At 44.9% G+C, this 26,342-nt stretch overlaps 1 protein-coding gene across 4 annotated transcripts in view; it reads left to right on the forward strand.

Annotated features, from left to right (window-relative positions):
• Positions 1–26,342, forward strand: part of TPM4 (tropomyosin 4) — a 41,133-nt gene that overhangs the window by 7,600 nt on the left and 7,191 nt on the right. For 2 of the 4 annotated variants that reach the window (XM_078154050.1, XM_020969221.2), the window contains exons 2-8: positions 5,904–6,029; positions 15,127–15,260; positions 19,259–19,376; positions 19,981–20,051; positions 21,288–21,363; positions 25,017–25,079; positions 25,164–25,233. In XM_078154050.1, coding sequence (XP_078010176.1) covers positions 5,904–6,029; positions 15,127–15,260; positions 19,259–19,376; positions 19,981–20,051; positions 21,288–21,363; positions 25,017–25,079; positions 25,164–25,233 — 658 coding nt within the window. Of the gene's footprint in view, positions 1–5,903; positions 6,030–6,385; positions 6,762–15,126; positions 15,261–19,258; positions 19,377–19,980; positions 20,052–21,287; positions 21,364–25,016; positions 25,080–25,163; positions 25,234–26,342 lie in introns of those variants that run through there. The other 2 variants (XM_078154051.1, XM_020969222.2) reach the window with 2 other exon arrangements.

Below are 26,342 nucleotides of genomic sequence, written 5' to 3' on the forward strand. Positions count from 1 at the left end.
TTGTAACTGTAAAACCCTATATAAATATGAAGGCTCCCTTCAGTTATCACATACATGCAAATGACCCCTCAATCTGTGACCACAGGACCATAAATTTAAAGTTGGAAGGGACCTTAGAAGCTATCTAATCCAAACCCCTCATTTAAAAGATAAGGAAAGTGAGGCCCAAGTAACTCATCCAAGGTCACAGAAACAGAATTTGAACCCAGTCCCTAACTCAAAAGTCAGGGACCTTTGCACTCTACAACACTGCCTCTTCTATCATGAGGACTTCTCTCACGTAGGCAGCTCCAAATTCATTTACAATCCACTATCTCAACTGATCTGTATAATAAACGTTTAAAGCTGATAATAGAGAAATCCAGTGAGATAAAGCATATAAAATATTTTCCAAATAAGGTGCTATATAGATGTCAGCTATTATTATTATTATTACCATCATCATCATCATTATCATTATTATCCTCATTTTACAGATGAGAAAACTGAGACCCATTCATTTAGCCTTCATAGACAATTGGTTGATCAAAAGATTTTTTTCTTGATGTATTCATCACTTCCCAACATACAATGAAAACTCCCAAAGTACCATCCAGTATAAACACAAAATCTACCCACATACAGTGATTGCATTTAGATGAAAATTTCTCCAGTTGCTGTGCCCCCAGAACTCACCCTCCTATTACCAACTTAAGGATGAGGCTCTCGGAACTGAGCTAGGTTGGCCCAGTGGACAACAAGCACATAATTTCTCACTGGGCTCATACTTAAAGCTCTCTCATTTATTTCTGTGACTTTGGGCAAGTCACTTAACCTCTTCAGGCCTCAGTTTTCTCATCCTTAAAATGAGCAAGTAGGCCACATGGCCTCTAATATTCCTTCCAGGGCTCTAAATCACTGTTCCTATGAAACCTTTCCATTCTGGTAGGACTTACTGGAGTTTTACTCTGATAGAATCATGGGCAAGAGCCCCAAAACACCTCACTTCCTCACCAAAGCTCTAGAGGATGAAAGTGGATCCTAGAATCCTAGCCTTAGATTTGGAAGGGACCTCAGAGGCATCTAGTCTAACTTCCTCATTTTATAGATGAGGAAACTGAAGCACAAAGAGAAATTACTTTCCCAAGGTCACACTTTTTTTTTGGTCAGTCAACAAACATTTATTTAGCATTTACTGTATGTAGGTATTGTGTTAAGTATTGGAATTACAAAGAAAGGCAAGAACATAACCTGCCCTCAAGGAGTTCACATTCTTTTTTTGTTTGTTTGTTTTTAATTAATTTATTTTGATTTATCAACAATCACTTCCATGTGCTTTTGAGTTTAAAATTTTTCTCCCCCTCCCTCCCCACCACCTCCCCAAGACAGCACACAATCTGATATAGGCTGTACATATACATTCCTATTAAACATAGTTTCACATTAGTGATGTTACAACCAAGGTCACACTTTTTAAGTGGTAGATACTTAATAAATATTGAATTAATGAATGCAACTCCTCTCTATGGCACCCAGTTTTCTTCTCTGCCAAAAGGAGATAATAACAACAATAAGAATGAATAATAATAATAATAAAAATAATAATAATAACAATAATAAACACTAGCACATGTAGTAAGTGACAGAACCAGGATTACAACCTGAACCCTCTACTCCAAAACCAGGACTCCTTCTACTGGGCCGCGCTGATTTCAATGTATTATTATTAATGTTCTAGATTCTTCCTTTGTGTGTTGATCATGTAAATCCAAGCCAGTGGAGTTAAGACACCATCAAGTAAAGGTCAGGTTTCAGTATATCTTTAAATCTGCCCCAGATGTCACAGACTATAGTCTTGACCCTCATGCCAGCAGGGGAGAATTAGGGTAATATTTGTGAGTCATAATCAAATCAATTTCTTTCCTAAGGACCCATATTTCTAACTCTGGCCTCAGCTACTCGATGGGATAGACAAGAAAGGGACAAAATATGATCCCTGTATTCAGAGAGCTTGCATTGATTAATAATAATGGTTATAGAAATGATAATAATGATGGGTTCACACTATCTTAATTATTAGTATATAAGACATGTGATATATTGTTATTCATAAGATAATGGAAAATAAACACTAGATAAATGTGAACATTAACATTAGCACTACTAAGCTAATCATATTAATAGCTATCAATAGCTTCAAATGAATAGCTATTAATTAACAACAGTTACAAGGAATTCTACAATCTGTTGTTGTATTTATTGATCTGTTTGATCTTCAAGATGACCCTGTGAGAGAGGCATATAGAGATTCAAGGAGATAATGTATTTAAAGCATTAAATGGACCTTAAAGGGTTATATAAATGACAGCTCTCGTGATCATTATAATAAAATGAAGTATATTTATAAAGTGCTTTGCAAACATTAAAGTGCTAGTGTTTATCATTATTATTCTTTGTTGTTGCTGTTTTGTCACCATTTTACATAAAAGGAAACTGAGTACCATAGAGAAGAATTGGCAGTCATTCATTCAACATTTATTAATTTATCTACCACTTAAAAAACCCTTTAAGGGATTACCAAAAAAAAAAAAATAAAAATATATCAGAGATGATCTCCACCCTCCAGAAGCTTATAGTCTACTAGGAGAGATAGGATACACTAACAAATAACTATAATACAAGTGAAAATATATTAAATGTAATCTGGGAGGTGCAAAGAAAAGGATTAAGGGAGTTCCCTGGGAGGCATTGTGATGTAGAGAAAGAGAGGTCCATTGATTGTGGAGTCAGAAGACCTAGGTTCAAATCCCAAATTGGATGATCTGAGGCAAGCACTTAACTTCTCTGGGCCTCAGTTTCCTCATCTGAAAAGCAAGAAAGTTGGACTACATGACTTGGCTCTATTATAGTTCTTTCCAGTTCCTGATCTCTCATTCTGTGACATGATCTGTTCCTCCCCCCACCTACCTTCAAGTTCTTCCCTTTCCTTTCTGTTTTCATGCCTATAATCATGTCCCTCTTTCAAAGTCCAACACGTGTCACTACTTCCATGGAGCCTTCTATGACTACCCCCAACCCTTCCCCCTTCCAAAAAAAAAAACCACACACACCAAATTACACTCAGAGACAGGACTACCAATTCTACCTCTTGAGTACACACTTAGAGTGGTCATTCTCAAATTGCATTGGAAAATGCTTGAAATCAAAAGGTCTGGGTTCAAGTTCTGACGCTGACACTTACTGGCCATCATCCTGTGTGTCTGGGATCTAAACGTAGGTCCTCTGACTTCCAAACCAGTGACTTCCAATCCAATATCTTTCTCAAGATTTAGTGCTGGAAGGAACTTTAGAGATCATTCTAGCCCAGCTCTCTCATTTGACAAATAAAGAAACTGAGGATCAGGAAAGTCAAAGCGAGTTGCTCAAGTCCCTGCTTGAAAAAGAATTCTACAATTTGGCCACAGATGCTCTGCTTAGCTAGAGCTAAGTTAAATCATTCCCTGCCCAAAGTGCTGAATGTAGGAATAAGACCAAGGCACTCAGCTGAACCTGCTGGGCCAAAGCCAGGAGCAAAGCCAGGCCACTTTATCAGCCAAACACAAACGTGATCCTGGAAATTCCTCAGGATAAAGCCCTCTCATAAAGGCAACATAAACAGACTTGAGGCAGACTGCAACCCAAGGTGAAACCAGGCAGACCCCCCAGATGCAGAACCTTAGATTCCATTAATGCCAATAGAGCTGGCTGCAGGAGGGGAGAATTAACCTGGCCTGCGGCCATGCAGCAACCGGCATGTTTCCATTCATTGCTTCACTCAACAAACATTGAATGAAGGTAGAGGCTGGGGCAGCTCAGAGCTAGCATAGGGAACAGTGGATTTGGAGTTCAAGGACCTGAGTTTGAATGCTAACTCTGCCACTTACTGACTGGATCAGGCAAATCCGTTCTCATCTCAAACCTCAGAGGTCTGATTCCAAAGGTGACTCCCAGCGCTAACATTCTGTGTTGTAAAGTTCCTTTCAGTTCCAATATTTTTTGTTGGAATGGCTCTCCCAGGACTGACAATATGGGTGAGGGACAAAGAAGAGAGGGCCTGAGTTCTGGGCCTTTAGGAAGAATAGCATAGAGGGCAGAAAGGCCTTCTGCTGGGTGCTCTGGGTACTTTTTTGTAGGGGAGAGGCATCATGGTAGCAGAAAGGAGTTTGGGAGTGACAATGTGGGTGGACCAAGAAGAGATATCTATGCCATGCTGGTTTTTCCCCCCTAGGGACAGAGAAAGGGCCCATGTTCTGTGTGTTTGCAAGGGGGAAGAAAGAAGGCCAATGTCTGGGTGTATAGAGTGGATTTAAAAGGGGAGTGTATATTTGTATATTTGGGGTGATGATGGCAGGCTGTACTGTACTGAGTTAGGTTATGTGTGTTTCTAAGACAGAGAAGAGGGATGAGACTGTGGGTGTTTGGTGAGACAATATAAAAGATTAAGAAGTAGAAGGTCTGGATTGTGGGTATTAGGGAAAACAGCACAGAGGGTAGGGAGGAGTAGAATATAGGGCATTTTGGTAAGTTAGTTGGAGAGGCACTGAACTGTGGGGGGATGGGAAGAAGGGAGGGTCTCGGTAGGAGTATGTATGAGTTACAGGGCAGTGGATTTGATATATGGGGGAGCTGCAGCCTGAAAAGCTCAGGGCAGATCTGTCTGGCTCAAACTATCCATCTCCTAAGGACAAACCCAGGGTTTTTGTGGCTGAATAAGTCCCACAAGGTTTGGTTGCTTTCCTGTGTGTCTCCACTCTCATCGTTAAAGCCTCATCCTGAAAGGGCCATATCTTCCAGGAAGCCTTCCCTAACTGCCCTAACCCATCCTGATCTCCTTCTCCGGCCTCCTACAGCAATAACGGTCTCCTTCAGTCTGGCTCCTAATTTAAGCGGCACTTAAATTGTTACTCTCCATCTTTTCTGTTTGCCCTGAGCTTCTTTGGGTAACAATTTATCTCCTTTTCCCATCTCCCCAATGGGACAAGCTCATCTGGGCACCAAAGGCAGCACAAACTGCTTTTCCTGTTGATTTGCTCCCTTCTCTTTATCTGGGCTACCCTTTGGTGTAATTTCTTCCAAGTGTAATCACTCCAGGGGTGTATGAGAACAGATCAGGGAGATGTAAGTGGTATAGACCTGTCACTGGCCCCTAATGGTTAGGGGTATTTGGTGGGGGTGAATTGGGAGGAGGAAAGACATGGTGTGAAGGACCCTCCCCACATTTTTCCTGGTCCTCCTAGTCTGACCCTAGCTTTAGACTGTGTCTAGGGCCCTTCTAGACAGGGACCTGCCTTAAAATCTAGGAGAGATGATGAGAAGTAAAGATACAGGAGAAGTGGGATGTAAGAGTAAAGTGAATAAGGGATGGGAGCCTATATAGGGAATTAAAATGGTAGAGGGGAATTGAGAGATGAGGCCCTGATGGGGGCCTGAAAGATTGAGAGTCTGACAACAATTGAGGGATGTTAGATAATAGAAGGGGTAAGAAAAGTGACTGACATCTGGATAAGTGTAATTACAGGATTAGGGCACAGATGGTAAAGCTAAAGCATGGGAGTTTGAGAGGTAGGGGTGATGATGAAATCTGGACAGAAGGGGCAACTGACGGATTTCAGGGGTCCAGGGGGTGGTAGAGATAAAGGGCCAAGAGAAGACTAGGTAAGGACTGGGGCACGTGTGGGGCAGGGGTAACTGAGGGATGGAAGTGTGTATGGAGTATGGGAATTCTGTGGAGGGGGAGTAGGCAAGGCCTGGGGGATTGAGTTCTGTGAGGAAGAGGATAGGGGGCTGACAAGAGGACCCAGGTGAGGGCTGGGGGATGGAGCTGCTGACAGAAAGGAAGGATGCTCTCTTGGGCACACTCATTCTCATTTTGCCCTTGGCCGCAGGTGGAGGAGGAGCTGGTGATCCTGCAAAAGAAGCTAAAGGGAACAGAGGATGAGCTGGACAAGTACTCTGAAGACCTTAAGGACGCCCAGGACAAGCTAGAGCTGACAGACAAGAAGGCCACCGACGTATGTACCGCCGGGCGTCCCCCACCCTCCCACCCCTCCCCCAGTCTCTTGCTGTCCAGGGTTGCCCCCTGGTGGACGGGGAATCGAAGCCGCCTGGCTGTAGCCAGCCTTCGGCCGCACGGTGAGGAGCGGCGTGGCCACATCCCTCTAGTCCTGGGGCAGCGGGGCTGGAGCAGCCAAGCCCGAGCAGGCCGGAGACCTCCGCGCCCCCAGCCCCGACCCACCTCGCCCCGCCCCATCTCCCCGCGGCCACCCCGCTCCCCTCCGCCCAAAGGCGGGCTTCGAGGTTGGGGGAGGAGCCCCGCTGCAATCTTTCTCCTAATAAGTCCCGAAAAGGGGCATTTTCCAAGCAGCTGCGGCCAGCGGTGCTGACGTCACCGACCCTCCCCCAGCTGTGCTGACGTCACCGCCCCCAGCCTCGGTGACCTCATCCATCCCCCCCACCGTAAAGCCGCCCGGCAGCTCAAGGGGTGGGAAGGAGGCGGGGGCTCCGGGACCAGGGCGGCGGCTCCTCTCCCCAGTGCAGACCAGCGGCGCCAGTCCCGCCAGCCCCAGCGCTCCCAGGCCGCCCTGCCCCGTGCCCCGAGCCCCCTAGTCCCCATGGCCGGCCTCAACTCCCTGGAGGCGGTGAAAAGGAAAATCCAGGCGCTGCAACAGCAGGCGGATGAGGCGGAGGACCGAGCCCAGAGCCTGCAGCGGGAGCTGGACGGCGAGCGAGAGCAGCGGGAGAAAGTGAGACCCCCCCAGCCCCTGCCCCTGCCCCTGCCCCTACCCCTACCCCTACCTCTACCCCTCTACCTCTACCTCTGCTCCTATCCTTGCCCCAGCCCCAGCTCTCGCCTCTTCCCGAGGCCCTCCACTCTGTCTGTCCTCCTTTCTTTCCCCTTTTCTCCTCCATTCTTTCTGTGCTCCTCCCTCCCTTCCTGTTTCAGACCCTCCTCCTTCATTTTGCCTTTCTTCTCAGTCTGCTCTTCCTCCATTTCTCTCTGTTCTCCCTCCATCTCTCTTTACTCTCTGTCTCTCTGCTCGCCTATCCCTCCATCTCTCTCTGCCCTCCTTCCACCTCTCTCTGTTCTCCCTCCATCTCTGTTCTCACCATCTCTCTTTGCTGTCTCTCTGCTCTCCTCTTCCTGCTCTTCCCTCCTTCCTTCCATCTCTCTCTGCTCTCCTCTCCTTCCATGTCTCTTTGCTCTCTCCATCTCTCTACTCTCCTCCCGTTCATTCTTTTTCTGCTCTCCGTCTATCTTTTCTCCCCTCCTTCCATGTCTCTCTTCTCTCGCCTCTCCCTTTCTCCACCCCTCCCTTTCCTTCCTCTAACTCTCTTTTCCCTCCCTCTTTCCATTTTCCTGTCCTGTACAGTCGATTGCCGTCCTCCCTCCCCCCTCTTCCTCCTCTCTCTCCTCGTCTCTGACTCTCCCTCCCTCTTCCTGTCTCCCTCTCTTTCCTTTCACTCCCCTTATCCCAAATGCCTCCCCCCACTTCTCCCCGCCCTTCCCGTTCCCGCTCTCTCTCTCTGTCTCTCTCTCTCTCTCTCTCTCTCCTCTCCCGCTCCCTCTGAAGGCTGGAGGTGGTTCCTGCCGGGAGGGAGCCCGCCTGCCCTCCAGGACTGTGTATGCCGGGAGCCCCGTCTGCCGTCTGCCTGGCTCCTTCTCCAGCTCTGTTTCCGTCTCTCTTTGGCCTTCCTTCTGCCTCTGCCCAGGACCCACAGTCGGCCACCTCAACATCCAACAGCACTTTTAACCACTGATTCGTGAGGTCACTCATCCGAGTGACCCCCTGAGCACATTCCTCCCACTCACCCCCCCCACCCACATATACAGCATCCCAGAGCTGGGAGATGTGCAGAACTAATAATCCCAGTAGGATTTGGGGGGTGAGGGCTCCCACTAGAAGCTAACTGCCTGGGGGGGGGGAAGGAGGAGGTGGATATAGGACCAAGGGGGGAGGGGATGGACAAAGAGAAGCAGGGCTTGACCGAGTGAGAGGAAATAGGGCCAAGGGGGAGGGGATGGACAAAGAGAAGCAGAGCTTGACCGAGTGAGAGGAAATAGGGCCAAGGGGGGAGGGGATGGACAAAGAGAAGCAGGGCTTAACCAGGTATCTCCTCTAGGCACTTGGTAGGACCACTGGATCCCAGGTAGTAAGGTATACCATGCAGCAGACTGGACTGGGAAAAACTCTAGACTTGCAATTCAGAAGACTTGGGTTAAAGTGCCAGCTCTGACATTTTCTTGCTGTCTGACTGTGGGCAAGTCACTTCAACTTTTTACACCTGTCTCTTGTAAACGAGGGATGCTGCCTCTCAGGGTGATTATGGGAAACTTGAGAGCAATGAATTAGTACTGGGATCTAAGGGGGGAAGCCACAGGGACCTAAGTGCCTTCTGATTCATCTCCCTTTGACTCCCTATCTGCCTGGAAAAACCCTTATCCAACTCTGGGCCCTCTTTCCTCCCCACTACCACTCCACCCCCTACACACACAGGAGGTGAGACACCACCTGGGAAAAATCCAGGTGCCACCACCAGATGCAGGGCAGTTGACTCAGGGGCTGTCATTCTTCCCTCTGACTCAGAACTGGCTTGGGTGTGCCCCAAAGCACTGGTCTCCTCCCCACAGGTGGGACACGCGCCTAGTTTTACCTGGTTGGTTTCAAATTCGGTTTGTGGGAAGGGGAGACATCAGCCCAGTATAGGGGAAAACCCAACAGTCCCAACATAGCTCCTCATTTCAGATGTAATGGGGGGTAAACACTTAAGGCTTTGAGCACATGCAGCATAGTCAAGCTGGAAGGCCCAGAAGATCACCTGCAAATCTTGGGCCAGTGAGGATACTGAGATCTAGGGAAGTTAAATGACTTTCCCTGAGCCAGGAAGAAAGTAATCAGAGATCAGGCCATTTAGTCCTACCCCCTTGTTTCACAGATCAGGAAAGTAATCTGGTTACAGATCAGTTTAAGTGACTTGCCCAGGGCCTCATCAGGGTAGTATGTGGCAAAGCCAAGCTTCCAGCCCAGCCCCTTGGACTCCAAATCCAGGGCTCTTTCCATTGTGTTCATCCAGATTATTTTATCACTCTCCTCTGGGTAGTGGTGATATTTATTTTCCTAGCCCTTGTTCCCAGCTGTTCCCCCTTGCTCTCTCTTGGGGGCTCCTTTCCTGACCCACCAGGCCTTTCTTTCCCCCACTCCCCTTTGTTCTTCCCTGCTGCCTTCTGTCTGCAGCCAATCTCCAGGACATGGTCTCTAGTTGCCAGAAGTTCCCTTCTAAGCAGTTGCCGACCTTTCGGCAAAGAATCACTACAGGAGATTGCGGCACCCCAGGTTTTGGCAGGTCATGGGATTAGGACTCCGAGGACTTGGATTCTAGCCCTGGCTGTGCCACTAGCAGACTACGTCACTTCTCCAAAATCAGTTTCCCTTGCTTTAGTTTCCTTCTCTGTAAAAGGACAGGGACAGGGTGAGTTGTACTAGATGATCTCTGAAGTCCTTTCCAACTTTTAATATTCCCAGTCAAATGTATATGCAATAATTTTCCCACCAAATTGGGCAAGAGGACCTGGAGGCTGATTATCAGGGTCTGAATTTATTTCTGTTCTTTTTCTAATCGTGGGCCTTGGAAAAGTCCTTTAGCCACCATAGACCTGAATACCTTCCTTTACAAAATAAAAAGTTAGTAGAGATGGCCCCTGAGGTCCCTTCCCACTCTAAAACTATGATTGTAGGATTCTAAGCATGCTTTCATCTCTGTCCTTCTTTGATACGTAAGGTCCTTTTCAGTCTTGACATTCTGATCCTTAATTCCTTAATTTTCAAGGGTACCCACCAGTTACCGGAGCCTAGAAAACTCAATGTAAAGGAATAATCACAACATTTGGAAATCCTAGAAGTAGAGTTCCTCTTAACCTTATTTTCAAGTTAGGCCTTTGAAAAACATGATATTTGGGGAATTCCATTCAACAGTCATTAATTCAGTACAGTGTTCAAGACAGCACAATAGGGCTACAAAGATGAAATGAGAATTGTCTATGTTCTCAGGAGTTAATTATCTAACAAGGTATTTGATACTGACACAAATAACTTTCATACAAATTAGAAATGGTTAAGCACATAAGAATTTATCGCAGTGCCTAGCCCAGAAAAGGCACTTTAGAAATGCCTGTAGATTAATTGATAGGAGGGAATCCAGAAGTGCAACCTGGGAGATTCAAGGAGGGAGGAGATCCTTTCTAGCAGGGGTGATCAAAGAAGGCTTCATGGAGGAGGGGTATGTTGAGCCTTAAAGGTACAGAAAAATTTCAAAAAGGAGAAATAAGCCAGAGAGTCTATTCCAGGCATGGGAGACCACATGTGGGGCTGAAATGAGTGGAGGGTAGTAATGTGAGCTGAGACTAGAAAGGCAGGTGGGAGCCAGAGTACAGATGCTACTAGTAGCTGAGCTGCCAGGAAAGGTGTTAATTGCATTATTAACTCTTGGGAAGCCTGAGGAAAACTAAAGGGGAAATTTTGAACATCTTTTCTAGATTGGTAAGGTAGCAAAAACGTTGGGCTGGGAGGGAGGAGGCCTAGGATTCAGACCTAGGGGCCATCATTCCTTTTCACCTCAGATTCACCATTTCCACACATATTTGTACAAACACTTGGTATAAGTTCCTCAGTGGTCTGTGATCTCATTGATGTGTGGATACTAGACCAAAACCCAGGAGAGGTAGCATGGTATAGCAGAAAGAATGTTGAACTTTGGGTCGTAGGATCTGAGTTCAAAATCCTGGATCTGCTACTTACTACCTGTGTGATCTTGGGCAAGTCACTGAGCCTTTTTTAGCTCTGGATAGCTTCATCTGTAAAATGGGAGAGAGGGGTTGGATGAGATGACCTTTAGAGAGCTATGTTCCATCCAATGCCTTTTCCTCCGATTTCACTTTGTCCCATAAATCCTTTGATCCAGGTCCCCTCATCTGTAAAACAGATAATAATACCAAAAATGCCTTTTTTTTAAAAAAAAAATGAAAATTGTTATTAGGCTACTTCAGTATTTCCATTTTGGTCTTGGTTAAAGCATTCAACTGCTAGGCACCCCTCTTTATGCTACCCTGGGGACATTTAGAAACATGTTTTCAGGTCTGAAACAGTAGCAGAGTTGGACTTTTCCCACATTCAACCATCTTAAATCTCCTGAGTCCTGTTTCTTCTGTGATCTCATAGCAAGTCATTCCTTCAGCTTTAGAAAGATGACTGTTGCCGAAAATGGCCTTCTGCTAAAAGCCAAGAGACAAGGGATGGGAGGAAGGATATTTTTGGAAAGTTGATGACTTTTGAAAACTTCATGCAAAAGCAGCCCACAGTAGGGAGGAGATAAAGCCTGGAGGTTTCTGGGAAAATACAGCTGAACCCCAGGCAGGAAAAAAAAAATCCATTCTGGCATCCACTAGGAAAAGTGGAGAGTCAAACATTCTGCAGACACTGCATCCAGACAGCTGGTTTCGTTTAGATTTTTGTGTGATTAGCCGACATCTTCCTGTTACTTTACCACTTGGATTTAGTGAGCCTCTTTTACCATATAAGGAAAATCCTCTGTAGAATGTGGAAGGCTTTGATTGCAGGAAGAGGTGGAGTCCAAGAAATTACTAGCAGTGAGTGACTAAAAGTGATTGGGGAGGGGGGGTAGAGAGATTTTTTTTTTGTCCACATTTCTGAGTGAGAGACCATTGCTGACTTGTTGAAAAGACCTCAGCTGTAGAATTTCTGCTGCTAGCCAGAATTTGCTTTTTAACAGTCTTGATTACTTCTAAGAAAGGGGGAGAGGGGAACCCTGCCTCAACTACCAGCAGGAAGCCAAGAGTTTAATGCTCCTGACTGGTCCCCAGAAAATATATACAGCAGTTGACAGGGCAGAAGCAGTTCCTTAAAATGGCTGTTTGGTGGTTTTAGTGAACTCTTTCCTCAGATCAATGATTCATAGACATAGAAAATCAGAAAAGACCTGTCAGATCATAGTCTTTCTCTCTGCTGGTTCTGGGTTGCATCTGGCAGCAGAATCATCATGTCTATTTCTCAGGGATTGAGTTTTCCCTCTATTGGGCAGCCAGGCCCCATGGTTAAGAAATGTGTATTGACACAGCCTGCGCGCGCACGCACACACACACACACACACACACACACACACACACACACACTCTCTCCCTCTCTCCTTTCCATCAATAGTCTCTTCCTGTACCTCCAGGTTTTGCTTTTTGAAACAGTTTCTTTTTTCTTTCTTGGAGGCACATTGTAATACCTACCTTTTCTTCTACATAAGGCACAATGACAGAGTGGCTAAGGGGCTAGAGTCTAAATGAGATTATAAATACAAGGCCCTTAACTTACTGCCAGTAAATAGACATCTAGGGTAACCCCCATTGGCCTCCATCCATCCCTAGGACTCTGGGCCCAGAAAGTCCAGGATTCTAGGCCTGGTTATATTGCTAGGTGATGATCTCCATGAGTTGCTGGGACTAAAAAACTGTATCACCCAGGAGCCAACTTTCTGGCAATGAACCTTGCCACATTTAGCTCCATTGGTCCAGTTTTTCAGTGCAACCTATATTGGAAGCCCACCCAGCTTGGTAGTCTTTAGAGAGGTTTCAGTCCAATGGTATTGCTTTCAGGAGCTCAGGGCCCAGGAGGAGGACTCTGAAGAGGGCTTTTGTGAAAGAACTGGGGATAAACATAGCTGACTAGTTAAAGTCTATACTAACAAGCTATATGGCTCTGAGTGAGCCACTTCTGGACTCTGTGCCTCTGTTTCCCTGTTGTTAAAACAGAGAGACTAATACTTGCCCTACTTGGCCAGAAGTTCGGATTTCTAACTCTAATACTCTCTATTCTAACATAATCTCCCAGCTCTGAGAATTCCATAGTCCCTTCCGGGTCAAGCACTCTCTGTGCTAAAGACTCTGGTAACAAGGTATAGTGGGCAGATCACTAGCCTGTGAATTAGGCTGGAGTTCATATTCTGGCTCTTCCACTTACTAGCTATGTGACTTGGAGAATGTCACTTTCTCTTTCCAAGCCTCAGTTTCCTCTTCTAGAAAATGAGGAGGACAATGATACTTGCACTGTAACACTCCTTCCACCTTTGCTGGGAGGAAATCACTTTTTAACCTTACAGTGCCATGGAAACAGAAGGTATTATGCTAGCTACATCTCAGAAAGGGCAGCTAGGTAGCCTAGAGTCAAGGAAGACCTGAGTTCAAATCCAGCCTCAAGCTGTGCAACCTAGCTGTGTGACCCTGGGCAAATCATTTAATCCTGTTTGCTTCAATTCCTCATCTGTAAAATGAACTGAGAAGGGAAAGGCAAGCCACTCCAGTATCTTTGCCAAGAAAACCCCAAACGTGGTCACGAAGAGTTGGACGCAACTGAACAACGGTAACACATCTTAGCATCATCTCAGTGATCATAAAGTCATCATTAAATGAGATGCTAGAGGGGGACACTCTTTTAAAAAGCCTGAAGGCCCACTCAGTTTTGAGGCATCTTGGCATAGGAGTGGCCCTGGCTTCTCAAAGCCAATGCCAGTTAAGGGCAGACTCTGGCTCCTGCCAGACTTCAAGTACAGACCCAGCAATAATTTGTACTTTTAGGACCAAGGACCAGCCTCCCTGGCTCATAACCAGAAGGCTGGCCACCAGGCGGTTCAAAAAGTCTAGAATGGGCTGCAAAGCACTTCCGTGGAGCGGGCATCCACACTCACAAAGAAAACACAACCCCAGCAAGGTCCTAGGATCATAGAGCTAGAAGGGACCCAAAGGTCCTGAATTTTACAGATGAGAAAACAGGCATAAGGAAGAGAAGTAAATTGCTCAAAACCACAGAGATAGTAAGTAGCAGAATGAGGATCTGAACCCAGGTCTTCTGACTTCCGATCCAGTGATTTTTTTTCCTGCATTCTATACTATCCTACCAGACTTAGAGTTGGAAAGGAAAGGCCATCTGGGCCAATCCCCTCATTTTACTGATGGGGAAACTGAGGCCCAGGGAGATGGAAGTGATTTGCCCTCTGTCACATAGGTGGTAAGCATCAGAAGTGAGAATTGACTCCAGGTCTTCTGAATCTAAAACTATGTTCTTTTCACTGTACCGTTCTGCTCCTGTGCCTTTGCTGCCCCAAATCCAGGGGGAAGGGGAAAGCAAAGGGTGCTCATATGTTATCATTTCTAGCCAAGTTATGGCCTTTGCTAATTCCCACCCCTAAGATATTAGTGCTCCTTTCTCCCTTTCCCCTTCAACATCACTTTGCATTACTTATCTGTGTAAAGAAGGCAAGACCTGGTTTGTTCTGTATGAGTCCCTAACGTGATACTTGAGTGCTTAATAAATGCTTATTAAATATCATTGAATTGAAGACAATTCAGGATGAGGAAGGAAAGGGAGGAAGAGGGAAGCTTTGTTTCTTTTGTACATAAGCATGAGGAATCTGTGGTCTTCCAAATAGGGAGCAGCAAAGTAGGCACCCACATCCAAGGCTCTGCACAGATCCTTCTGATCTGGGCCAGGGCCTGGTCCTGGAATGCCTGTGCTCTCGAGGAATTTTGCAGCAGGCCCTGAGACAATTGCTGACTTTCAGTTTTCAGGGAAGTCTCTGGAAGATCTTAACCTCACACTGTGCAGGTCCATTGTGAGTTCCCAGAGATAACAGCTGGTCTTTGGAAGAGCACAAGGCTTTCTTGTCCATGCCCTCACACCTGGTGACTCCCCACTGTAACATCATCAGACAGGAATGTTTGTTTGCTCTAGGACCATGAGATAATGTATGTAAAGGATCTCTCAAGCTTTAAAATGCAACATCATTGTGAGCTGTTATCATTATATATGGGAAGGGCAAGGGTTAACCTCACTCTCTCCCCCATGCCCTATTCCTGACCACTTCTGTGGTCTCCCAGTGGGTAGCCCCTTCTCTCCAAGACTCAAGCCTGGCCCCAGGAGTCTGGGCAGCAGGAACAGGAATGGACCTGGAAGGGGTGCCTTGGAGGTGGTTGCTAAAATTGGATCCCAATCCAGTGATAGGTTTTTTGTTTTGATTTTTTTTTTAATCCAAGTGCCTGTGTCCACTGTGTAGGCTGAAGGAGATGTGGCCGCTCTGAATCGACGAATCCAGCTAGTTGAGGAAGAGTTGGACAGAGCTCAAGAACGTCTGGCCACAGCCCTGCAGAAACTGGAGGAGGCAGAAAAGGCTGCTGATGAGAGTGAGAGGTAAGACTCTCAGCATGTTACAAGAAAGCAAGCCCAGAATGGAGGTGGGGCTCCCCACAAAGGGAAGGAGGAGAAGAAAGTGAATGAAAGGCAAGTTGCTGTTAAGCTGGCTCCTTAGTTGTACTTTGTAGCCAAGGTTCACTTGGAAAGCATCTGCCAAAAATTCACTCCAAGTTTAATGTTCACTGAAAAAAATTCTCCACTGTTCTCTGACACCCACTTTTCTTGGAATTTTTAAGGCTTTAATCTTATACATATTGTAATTTATGGAGGGGCGGGTAAAGCAGATGAAATCAGAGCCGTAGAAATGGAAGTGGAAAGGGATTTCACAGATCATCTTGGCCACTTCCTACCTCAAGTCAAATTGTCCCTCCCCTATCCCCCCACAAAGAGGAAACATTTCTGTTTTGGGGAACTCACTGCTTCCCAAGGCAACTTATTCCGTTTTGAGGCAGATCTGATTGTTTGGAAGTTCTTCCTTAAAATTATTGAATCTCAAAGGCCATCCAACCTTATACCTTACTTGACCTGTGAATCATCTTAGCACCACTCCGTGGCAAAGTAGTCACCCAGCCACCAGTGCTGGGCACCTGACTCTTCTACTCAGTGGTATCTGAGATCCCTTCTAACCTTAGATCCATGATCCTGAGTCAACTCACTATGTTGTTGCATAGATATCATTGATGGAAGTTTTTCCTTGTACTTGGCCAGAGATCTTCCAGCAAATTCATATAATCATAAAATGATATAGCTGGAAGGGACTTTAAAGGTCATTTAGTTGAACCCTCTCACTTTACAGAGGAGCTAAGTGACTTGCTCAAGGTTACACAGGTAGTAAGTGGCAGCAGCAGGATCTGAACCCATTCCCAGTCCTCTGACTCCAAATTCAGGATTATGACCTCTGCCTACTCTGTTGGTCATCTGTGCCATCATTCTCCCTTCTCATTTTACAGATGAGAAAATTGAGGCCCAGAAAAGTAAAGTGTCTCCACTACGTTCACATACCTAGAGAATGGCAGACTCCCACACCCAGGTCTTCTGATTCCAAGTCCAGTGTTTTCCCACTGTTCCATGCTTTTGGTCAAACAAAATGAGTCTGATTTCTCCTTAACTTGGAAAAAAAAGTACATAAATGGTTATTAATAGCCTTTTGGCAATTCATGACAGCCAACTGGAGAAGACATGTGCTAATTCCCATTAATAATTTCTTATTTGATAAAGTCTAAGTGGCTACTGTTTCCTTCCGATACTGGGCAGCCATTCAGCAGCTCTCCTGTACAGTTGGCAGGGAGTCCAGGGGCTGAGCCTGGATTGTATTATGTGACTCACTTAAGGAAAAACCTTTGTCATGTTAAATGGATTCCTTATGTAACGACAATGTCAGCCGTGCCACATCAGCCTCGTTGAGGGTGGCTCAGGTCTGAAATCCAGAGACAAAATCACCAGGGCTCTTGTCTGCCAGACAAACTGAAAAGCAATTCACATCTGATTTCTCTGCCATGACCAAAAGAGTCCCAATCTAGCGTTACAAATTGGATCTCCTCAAGGGCTCCTCCTAGGTGGGATCCCAAGAGAAAATCAAGGACCCACTCCAGGAATGTGCATCTGTGTCATTGTTCTTCAAGGACTGAATTATTGTCACAGGCAGACTTTTTTTTTTAAAGCTTGAAGGGGCCTCACGCGTCACCTACGCCAACCACACCCATCCCTATTTTATAAACTAAGGTTCAGAGAGGTTGTGACATGCCCAGGGTCACACATTGGATAGCAGCATTGGGAGTCCATCCCAAGTGTGCTGATTCCTAACCCAAAGCTCTTTTTACAACAATAGAGCACTTCCCATCTGAAAGGCATAGAGGAAATGGCTCCGACACTTAAGTGCCCAATATACTTAATCTCATAAGTAATATTCTCAAGAGGTAGGTGTGGTGGAAAGGTGCCCGGACTTGGACTTGGAGCCGGAAGACTGGGTCCTGGTGGCTATACTTCTACAGGTGTCAGTTTCCTCATCTGTAATTTGGGGATAATAATATTTGGAAAACTTGACCCAGAAAATGATTTTTCCAACATGTAGGAAGCACCTAGAGGGCATAATAGAGTGCTGGGCCTGGAGTTCAAATCTGCCCTCTGATATTAGCTGTGTGACCCCAGGCAAGTCATTTAACCTGATTGCCTTAGTTTCTACCAGTGTGAAATGGGGATGATGATGATAGCGCCTACTTCCCAGAGTTGTTATGAGGAACAAATGAGACATTTGTAAAGCACTTCGTGCAGTGCCTGGCATATAGTAGGTGCTTAATATATGCTTGTCTCCTTCCTTCTAGGAAAGGCTGAAGGTCTTTACTGTTCTAGAGCCTATCTTCTGTAGAGTTTAGAACCCATCAGTCTGCCAAAAACCTTAACCAGGGCCTCAACCTCTTGCTGCCCTAATGTCAGGGAAAAAATGTGACATGATGTGTGGGGCACTGGACTGTCAAGCCCCACCTCTGTTGCTTCCTAGCAGATGATGGTGGGCAAATTATTTAACAACTCTCATCCTCAATCTCCTCATTAGTAAAATGGGCACATTAATACTTATAGGGTTGCTATAAAGTTCACATAATAAAATGAATGTGAAGCAATTTGAAATTTTTTAAAGAGCTATGTAACTGTCAGCTATTAAATTTATAATAATGATGTAGCTAATGGCAGTGGACACAAGTAGTTCTTTATGAGTATAATGCCATACAGGCACGTTACTCTATTTTTTATTTAATTTTTATTACCCCAGAATGTGGTATGATTTTTTTTTTCCAAAGCTGTGGGCTCATGGCTGAAAGGTACTTTGGCATATGGCCTTAAATGTATGGTAGAAGAGAAAGCCTTCCCCCAGGCCCCTCCCCCAACCCAGGCTCAAGCTGGTGGTCAGAAGAAAGTAGACTTGTAATCCTACTGCTACTGCTGACTTCCTCTGTGATCTTAAACCGATCACTTCTCCCTCTGGGCCTCTGTCTCCTCATGTTATGTTGGAGGGACCTAGGCTGAAGGAGTATTAGCAATGAAGGATCATAGAGCTTTTGCTGGGTTCCCTACATGGTCCAGTTGAAAGAGCATTGATTCTGGAGTCAGTCAATCTGGGTTCAAATCTCACTTCTGAAACTATTTCTGTGACTTTGGACAAGTGACTTAACCTCCCTGAGCCTCAGTTTCCTCATTTGCAAAATGAGGGACTAGACGGACCCCCACCACCTGATGGTCTCCTGTTTTAAAATGACATATGTTGGAATTGACGGCTTCTAAGGCCACTTCTGGTACTGACATTCTGTGTTCAAAGGTCCCCTTCTGGCTTATGTGTATAGGGCAGAGAGCTAGGAATTAGGAAAACCTGCATTCAGACCCTACCTCTGATACTCAACTGGCTGTGTAGCCATGAGCAGTCACTTAACCCCCCCCCATCTCCCTCAACTATAAGACATGGAAATTAGACTAGATACAGCTGGTAGGGACCCTAGAGGCCAAATCTTATGAGCCTATGTTCTCAGGTCCCTTCTGCTCAAACATTCTGAGTCATGAGGTCCCTCCAGCTCTTATGTTCTCCTATCCCAACTCTACATTCTAAAGTTCCTTATGGCTATAACATTTTAGGTTTTACATTCCAAGGTGCCTCCCAACTCAAACGTTCTATGTTTTAAGGACTCTCCTAACTCTAATATCCTGTGTTCTAACGGTCCTCCCAACTCTGACTTTCTGTTCTCTAAGGGCTCTCCCAATCCTGATGTCCTGTGTCCTAAGGGTCCTCTATCCCAGACATCCTGTGTGCAAAGGGCCCTTCCAGACCTAACATCTGTGTTCTAAAGGCCCTCCCATCTCTGACACTCTGTATTCTAAAGGCCCTGCTATTTCTACCGTACCCTGCTGGAACTGAGTTCTGAGTGCATTTCTGGTCTTGGGGTATTGTTTGAAATGATCGTGTAAGGAAAAGGCCTGGGTAAAGAGGAGTCTCTGCTGACTCTTTGCAGAGGAATGAAGGTGATTGAGAACCGAGCGATGAAGGATGAAGAGAAAATGGAAATTCAAGAGATGCAGTTGAAGGAGGCCAAGCATATTGCAGAGGAGGCTGATCGCAAATATGAGGAGGTAAGGCCTGTGGGCCAATGTCACGGGAAGTGAGGGAAATGGAACTGTTGATAGAAAGAACCCGAAGGGTCCTTCCTAAAGGAAGCTCTTGGTGAGTTAGATTGGCCCCATATGTTTTCATGTTTGTTTGTCCAGAGACAGTTATTTGGATATGAGCCCATTTTTACAGGAGGCTAAAGTAGCCGGCAACTAGGGGAGTAATGAGATGTGGACTGAAGCCACCGAAACGGCCGTTTGGTGTCTGGTGTTCAAAGACTTGGTTGATTCCATTTTCTAGTTTGCAGCTGGTGATTGCAGCATCTTGTGGATAAAAGCTTATAGGCTATTTGGGGGTGTAATACTGTGAAGGATCTGAGGGGCTTTTGCTGAGTTCCCATACGTGGTCCAGTGGAAAGAGCACTGGTTCTGAAGTCAGAGGACCTAGGTTCAAATCTTGCTTCTGACACTAATTCTGTGACCTTGGGCAAGTCACTTAATGTGCTTGAGCCTCCGTTTCCTTATGCTCAGAATGGGGGTTTTGGACTGGATACCTAGGAAAATGGACAAATGTTGGGGATCTGATGTAGGTGAGGATAAGCCCAAACCCTTGATTCTGTCTTTGCAGGTAGCCCGTAAGTTGGTCATCCTTGAGGGTGAGCTGGAGCGAGCAGAAGAGCGTGCTGAGGTGTCAGAGCTGTGAGTATCAAGGCCCTGTGAGTCCCAGCATGTGGGCAAACACGAGGCCAAGGCCATGGTCTGGGTGCTTCTCAGTGTCCCACCAAGCTGTCTTTCTCCATAGTGAGCAGATATGTCCTAGAACAGCTCCCAAGAGGTATCCAGCTGAGCTGAGGTCACCTACGGCACAGGCAGCCCCCTCAGCCCACCCCACCCCCTTACTGAACCCTGTACTGCTGCTAGGAAATGGCGCAATGTCAAGATAGGGATCCAGGAGGTGTGTCGTTAATTGTAGTCTACATGGCTGTCTGTGCTTATTAACCTGGCGGGCTCAGCCCACTTGCTGATTCTGGTGAAAGAGACTGAGAAATAAGGGATGAAGACTACAGACTAGCCCCCCAGAGAGTCTCATTTCTTGAATGAAGGCCACTGGGACTCCCCTTCCAGGCAGCCCTTCCTTCCCCTTAAGAAACCGTCTATGGAGAGCCACTTACCCAGATCCAGCTTATGACAGGCAGTATGATTTTCTGTTGTTCTCGGTGTCCCTAAGGGAAGCAGGAAGCTTGATACAGATCTGGCCCCACAAAACCTCCCCCCGCCTCAGATAAGAATGTCAGCCTAGCACAGGATCTTCAGTGAATGGACATCTGGTTTCATTAATTTGTCCCAATATCCTCTGCCTTCTCCAAACCACCTGATCCAGACGTCTGACCATTGTCCCTCAGATTCTTGGACTTTTGCATTCTTGCTTCTCACTTGAGTCCCAACTATTGGATGAGATTGCTCAGTCCTGATTTCACAATGCCTAGGCAGCCTCACAGCCCCACCCTTGGCAAGAACCCAAAAATCCTGAAAAGGGGGTGGAGGAAGCTCTGTAAATACTCTTGGGTCTGCCACGCCTTTGCATGGTATGGTACAGTTTTGATAAGTATGTAGTAAATATGTCTCAGGAAATCCATTTTTTTAGAAAAGGAAGAAAGAAAATCCTTTAGCTAGTAGCTGAGTTTGTAGCTGGCTGGCCTGTCAGGGCCCTGGCCATAAGAGTGCTCCCCTGAGTGAGAAAGACCCCTGAATAGCTCAGTCAATCAATGAGCATTTATAAAGTGCCTACTCTGTGCCAGGCATTGAGCTAGGCATTGGAATACAAAGGCAAAAAAAGAAAGTTTCTGCCCTAAAGGAACTCACATTCTCTTCCTGGAACCAGTCTCATCTGTTTCTGCTTCTCTGGGCCCCTGATTTGCTTCTTTCTTTGTGCAGTAAGTGTGGTGATCTGGAAGAGGAGCTGAAGAATGTCACCAACAACCTGAAATCCTTGGAGGCTGCATCTGAGAAGGTCAGGGGGTTGGCTGGTTTTTCTCTGAGGAGTTATCTCAACCTTGTTTGATTTATGGTTGTGGGAACATTTAGGATCCAAAACTGGGCCGAAGCCTTAGAAGTTGTACCTTGCGGTGAGCATGCCTCTGGTTCCAGGTCTAACGGGATTTTCTCCTCCATTCCACCCCTTACAAAAGAGGGCATTCAAAGCCTGGAACTCCCATGGTCTGTGTGTGTAACACCATCTTCTATTGCCATCAAATAGGCAAGCTGAAGTGAAGAGAGAAGTTAAACAGAGGGGTTCCATGAGCACCCTTTTCTAAGACCAAAGGGTCTCAGAAGAATGTGGAATCCTAGAGGTCCCTTGAAATTCCATTTTGCTGTAGATGTAACTACTCTGGAACTCAAGCAGTCTAAGGCCCTCAGGAATAGGACTTGGCAGGGGGGACGGAAAAGGATTCAATGATCCTAATGCCAAAAATAGTCATTAAAGGATGTCACACTATTGTTAGTGCTGTGTGTGTGTGTGTGTGTACATATATTTGTATATATACATATATCACTGTTAGTGATTTAAATATGTATACACACATATGTACATGGTTGGCTACAGCAACTTCATATTGGCTCACAAGATCCAACAGTTAAATTTTCAGTGTGAGCATTTCTACCTCAAAAATTGGCAATTCAAATAAGGGCTTGATTTATTGTTTCACTGATTTTGTAAACCTAAGCAAGTGATGGATAAAATGTTAATTATGTAGATTAAACATAAAAGTATATCATGTACTTTTTTTGTTTCAGAGAGCTGGCTGTTGAACATTTACCAGCACACCCCTGTATATGTACACGTGTGTGCGTGTGTATACATGTGTATTATATATATGTGTGTGTGTGTGTGTGTGTGTGTGTGTGTGTGTATACATTTGCATAAAACTTTATAATGTTATAATCTGCAAAACACTTTCACGTATCTTCACAACAATCCTGTGAGCAAGACAGATGTTAATATACCCATTTATTAGATGTGGAAACCGCAGCCCAGAGAGGTTAAGAATTTTTCTCAAGGGTTTACAGCTAGATAGTCACAAAGCCAGGACTGTACCAATATCCCACCTCTCAAATGAAGCCTTTTCAATCAGATCTCTCAGGTAGTTTCATAGAGACAAGTTGGAGCTAGCTTCTCTCAATGTTCTTCTGAAATATTTTCGTAGAGAAATTCTACTTTCCAAGAACATTTCTTCTCTGTCCGGTTAAATAAACATTTACTAAGTGTGTAGAGCATTATGCAAGGCATAGTTTAAGTTTAGATGAAACTTGGTTCCTGGCTTCATGAAGTTAGAGCCTAGAGAAAGGATAAGAAACAGAACCAAATACGTGATGAGTACAGTAGACACATTGTATTCCATGAGTCCAAGAGAGAAGGTCTTAGCAAATGGGGAATAGGGGAAAGATCAGTGAAGCTTCAGGTGGGTGGCGGCATTAAAGTATGGGTCACGACTCAGGAGGCGAAGAAAGAGGAAGAAAATCATTCCAGGCCTAAAGAACAATGTGAGCGAAGACGTGAAGCTGGGCAAATGTAGACTGTATTCAGGAGATGGAAAATAACCCAGCTTGCCTGCAACATAGCATAATTAGAGGGGAGAAGATTTTGAGAAGTCTGAAGGGGTAAGTTGGCCCCAGATTATAGAGGGCTTTGAATGCGAAGGAGTTTGAACTGTATTCAATAGGCAATGGGGAACTACTGGACATTTCTGAGTGGAGGAGTGAGCTTATCAGATTCATATATAAAAATTAGTCTGGAAACACATGAAGGATGGGTTGGGTGGGGCTAGGGGTTGGGAGAGTAGAGCATCAAGGTGGTGCAGTGGATAGAGCCCTGGGACTGGAGGCAGGAAGACCAGAGTTCAAATCTAGTCTCAAGACACTCACTAGCTGTGTGATCCTGGGCAAGTCATACAACCTTGTTTGCCTCAGTTTCTTCATCTGTAAAATGAGCTGAAAAAGGAAATGGCAAACCAGTATCTTTGCCAAGAAAACCCCAAATGGGTTCATGACTGAACAATAACACCAACAGGGAGTTGGGAGAGTAGAGATGGGAAGACTGGTTAAAAGGCTGGTACAGTGTTCCCAACAATGAGAACCCATGCCAGGCTTGTAACTGTGGGGACAGAGAGGAGGAGATGGATCTGAGAGCTATTCCAAAGGTGAAATGGCAGAGCCTAGTGATTGATTGGGTAGAAGAAGTGAAGGAGAGAGATAAGAAACCAAGATAATCCCAGGGTTACAAACATGGCAAGCAGAGGTGAATGGTTGTGCTGTGCCACAGCGAAGAGTGAAATCTGAAGAACAGGGTTTGGTTAAGATATTTAAACAAAGGTGGTTTGCTTATTAAATTTGCAGATGACATGGCACTGGGAGAGATAGCAAACACACTGGATGGCAAAAGGAACACCGTAAAAGCTCGTGACACTGGGCCAAATCTAAAAAGATTAATCTTATGAGGGAAAAAATATAGAGTATTCAGTAGAAATCAAAAAGTTGACCTCACAAGTACAGTATAGGAGAAGCATAGCTAGCTAGCCCTCCATCTGAAAAAAGAAAAATCTAAGGGATTTAGTAGACTCCAAATTCATTATGAGCCAACAGTCAACATGATAGCCAAGGTGGAAGTGACCTTGAGCTGCATTTAAAAGAGGTATCAGTTCTAGGACAAAGTAGGTGACAGTGCTGTGGGCACATACATCTGGTTCTGCTCTGGGATTCTCGTTTAAGGAAGGTCATTGATAAGTTGGAGAGGGTCCAGAGGAGGGTCACCAGAATGTGAAAGAGCCTTGGGTTCATACCATATGAAGCTTAGTTGAAGGAACTGGAGGTGTTTAACCTGGTGAAGACTCAGGGTTCTTCAGGCAGTCATGTGGAAATGATTAGATTTGTTTTACTCTGCCCAAGATGGCAAATGGAGCCATGGATGGAAATTATAATGAGGCAAGTTTAGGCTTAATAGATAGGAGGAACAACTTCCTGACCTTGAGTGCTATCCAGACATGGAATGGGGCACATTAGGAGGTGATAGGCTTGTCTCACCTTGGACGGTGCTTTTTCAGATAGCATGTAGAAGAGATTCGTGTTCAGGGATGGATTGGACCTGGCTTCTCACGTCTCCCCTTCTAGCTAGGGGTATTGTGGGGCCCAGTGAGAGGATGGATGTTAAATACTTTGCAAACCTGAAAGCACTATATAGTATTATTATTGTTAGCCTGAAGTCCCCAGGCCTGTAGTTTGGCGATGACTTCATTCCTTGAGCCTTCTATTGCCCTCCTGCAGCTCGAGCAATACAGTGGTATGCTAGTCAATGTTTAACAATTGAGCTCTCGAGGGGGAAAAAAATGTATGTAGGCACTTTTAAGTTGAATCTGCATTATTAACACTTCTTAAGCCTAAAAAAAATCAAAAAAAATCAAGCTCTAAATTGTGATAGTAAATAGTGATTGCTGATTTCTGAGGTATAAACTCTCACATTGAAAATTTAAGAATCCCAGCAGCTTAAAGCTGTCTCCAGCACATCCGTGCTTCTAGCTCCAGGTCTCTATAAGCTTGGTTTCAAAGCTAGTCTCTGCATGGAGTAAGGAGAAAGTCACACTGAAGTGGTGTTGATTTTTTTTTTTACAGTATTCTGAAAAAGAGGATAAGTACGAAGAAGAAATCAAGCTTCTGTCTGACAAACTTAAAGAGGTCAGTTTGCTCATGACAGTGCCTTGCTGTTTCTCCCTGTGCTGGTCTTAGTTGCCATAGGTTTCTTTTCTTCCTTTTCCCTAGGCTGAGACTCGGGCTGAGTTTGCAGAAAGAACTGTTGCAAAACTGGAAAAGACCATTGATGACCTGGAAGGTATGACATGCCCCTATAAATATGTTCCCTTCACTCCTCAGAAGCCCATTGCCCTTACTAGAAGGTTCGGAGGAGGTCCTCAGAGGGATTGCATTTTCCTCATAAGAATCTTAATAGACTGGTACCAAACTAAGGCTTCCCTGCTAGGTTATGTTACCATTTCTCAGAAGGAATTCTGGTTCTGCCTATGTGACCCTAGGTGAGTCTTGTCAATTCGAGAGGCATTTGTTAAATGTCTGCAATATGCAAAACACTGCCTTTCTGTAACCCTCAGTTTCCCCACCCGTCAAATGAGAGATGGACTATAGCAGGGATAAGCTTGTTTGTGTCATGGACCCCTTTGACAGTCAGTCTGGGGAGACATATGAATCCTTTTTCATTATAATGTTTTAAAATTAATAAATTAAAAATACATAGGATTACAAAGAAAAACCATTATATTGAAATACAGTTATCAAAATATTTTTTAAAATAAATTCATGGATCCCAAGTTAAGAACCCCTGGATTAAATGATCTCTAAGGTCTAAAAGAGATCACAGAATTGAAAACAGATTTCTTAGAAAATGATACTTGGATTTTTCAATAATAATAATTATAGATAACATTTATATAGTACCTTCTATGTGCCAGGCACTGTGCTAAGCATACAAATACATTATTCAGGGGTGCTTTGTATTTATGATGTTATGTGAATGTGTGTATATAAGTGTGTGTATGTGTGTGTATATTTAATTTACATATATCTTTTTAAAGATCATAGTACTTGTTACCACCATTCCATTTTACAGGTAGAAAAACTAGGGTAGAGAGTTAAGATCTCACTTAAATGGCAAATAAGAGTCAGAGTAGCTCTGCCACTAAACTCATCAATGGGATCACAGTCAAGTGACTTAGGACCTGAGTTTTCCCATCCAAAAAATGAAGATGCTAGACTAGGTGATCTTCAAGGTCCCTTCCAGCTCTAGCATTTACTGGTCCCTATTCACATTTATCACAGACTGTTTTATTCAGAGCATGGGAAAAGATACCAGGTTGCAGTCAGTCGTCAATATGCAAAGTCTTTCACTAGGTCCTGGGAAACATAGATTTTAAATAAGACATCATCCCT

Source organism: Phascolarctos cinereus, unplaced genomic scaffold (genome assembly GCF_003287225.1).
Source record: "Phascolarctos cinereus isolate Bilbo 61053 unplaced genomic scaffold, phaCin_HiC Scaffold_4;HRSCAF=312, whole genome shotgun sequence".
In the NCBI taxonomy this organism is placed as follows: domain Eukaryota; kingdom Metazoa; phylum Chordata; class Mammalia; order Diprotodontia; family Phascolarctidae; genus Phascolarctos; species Phascolarctos cinereus.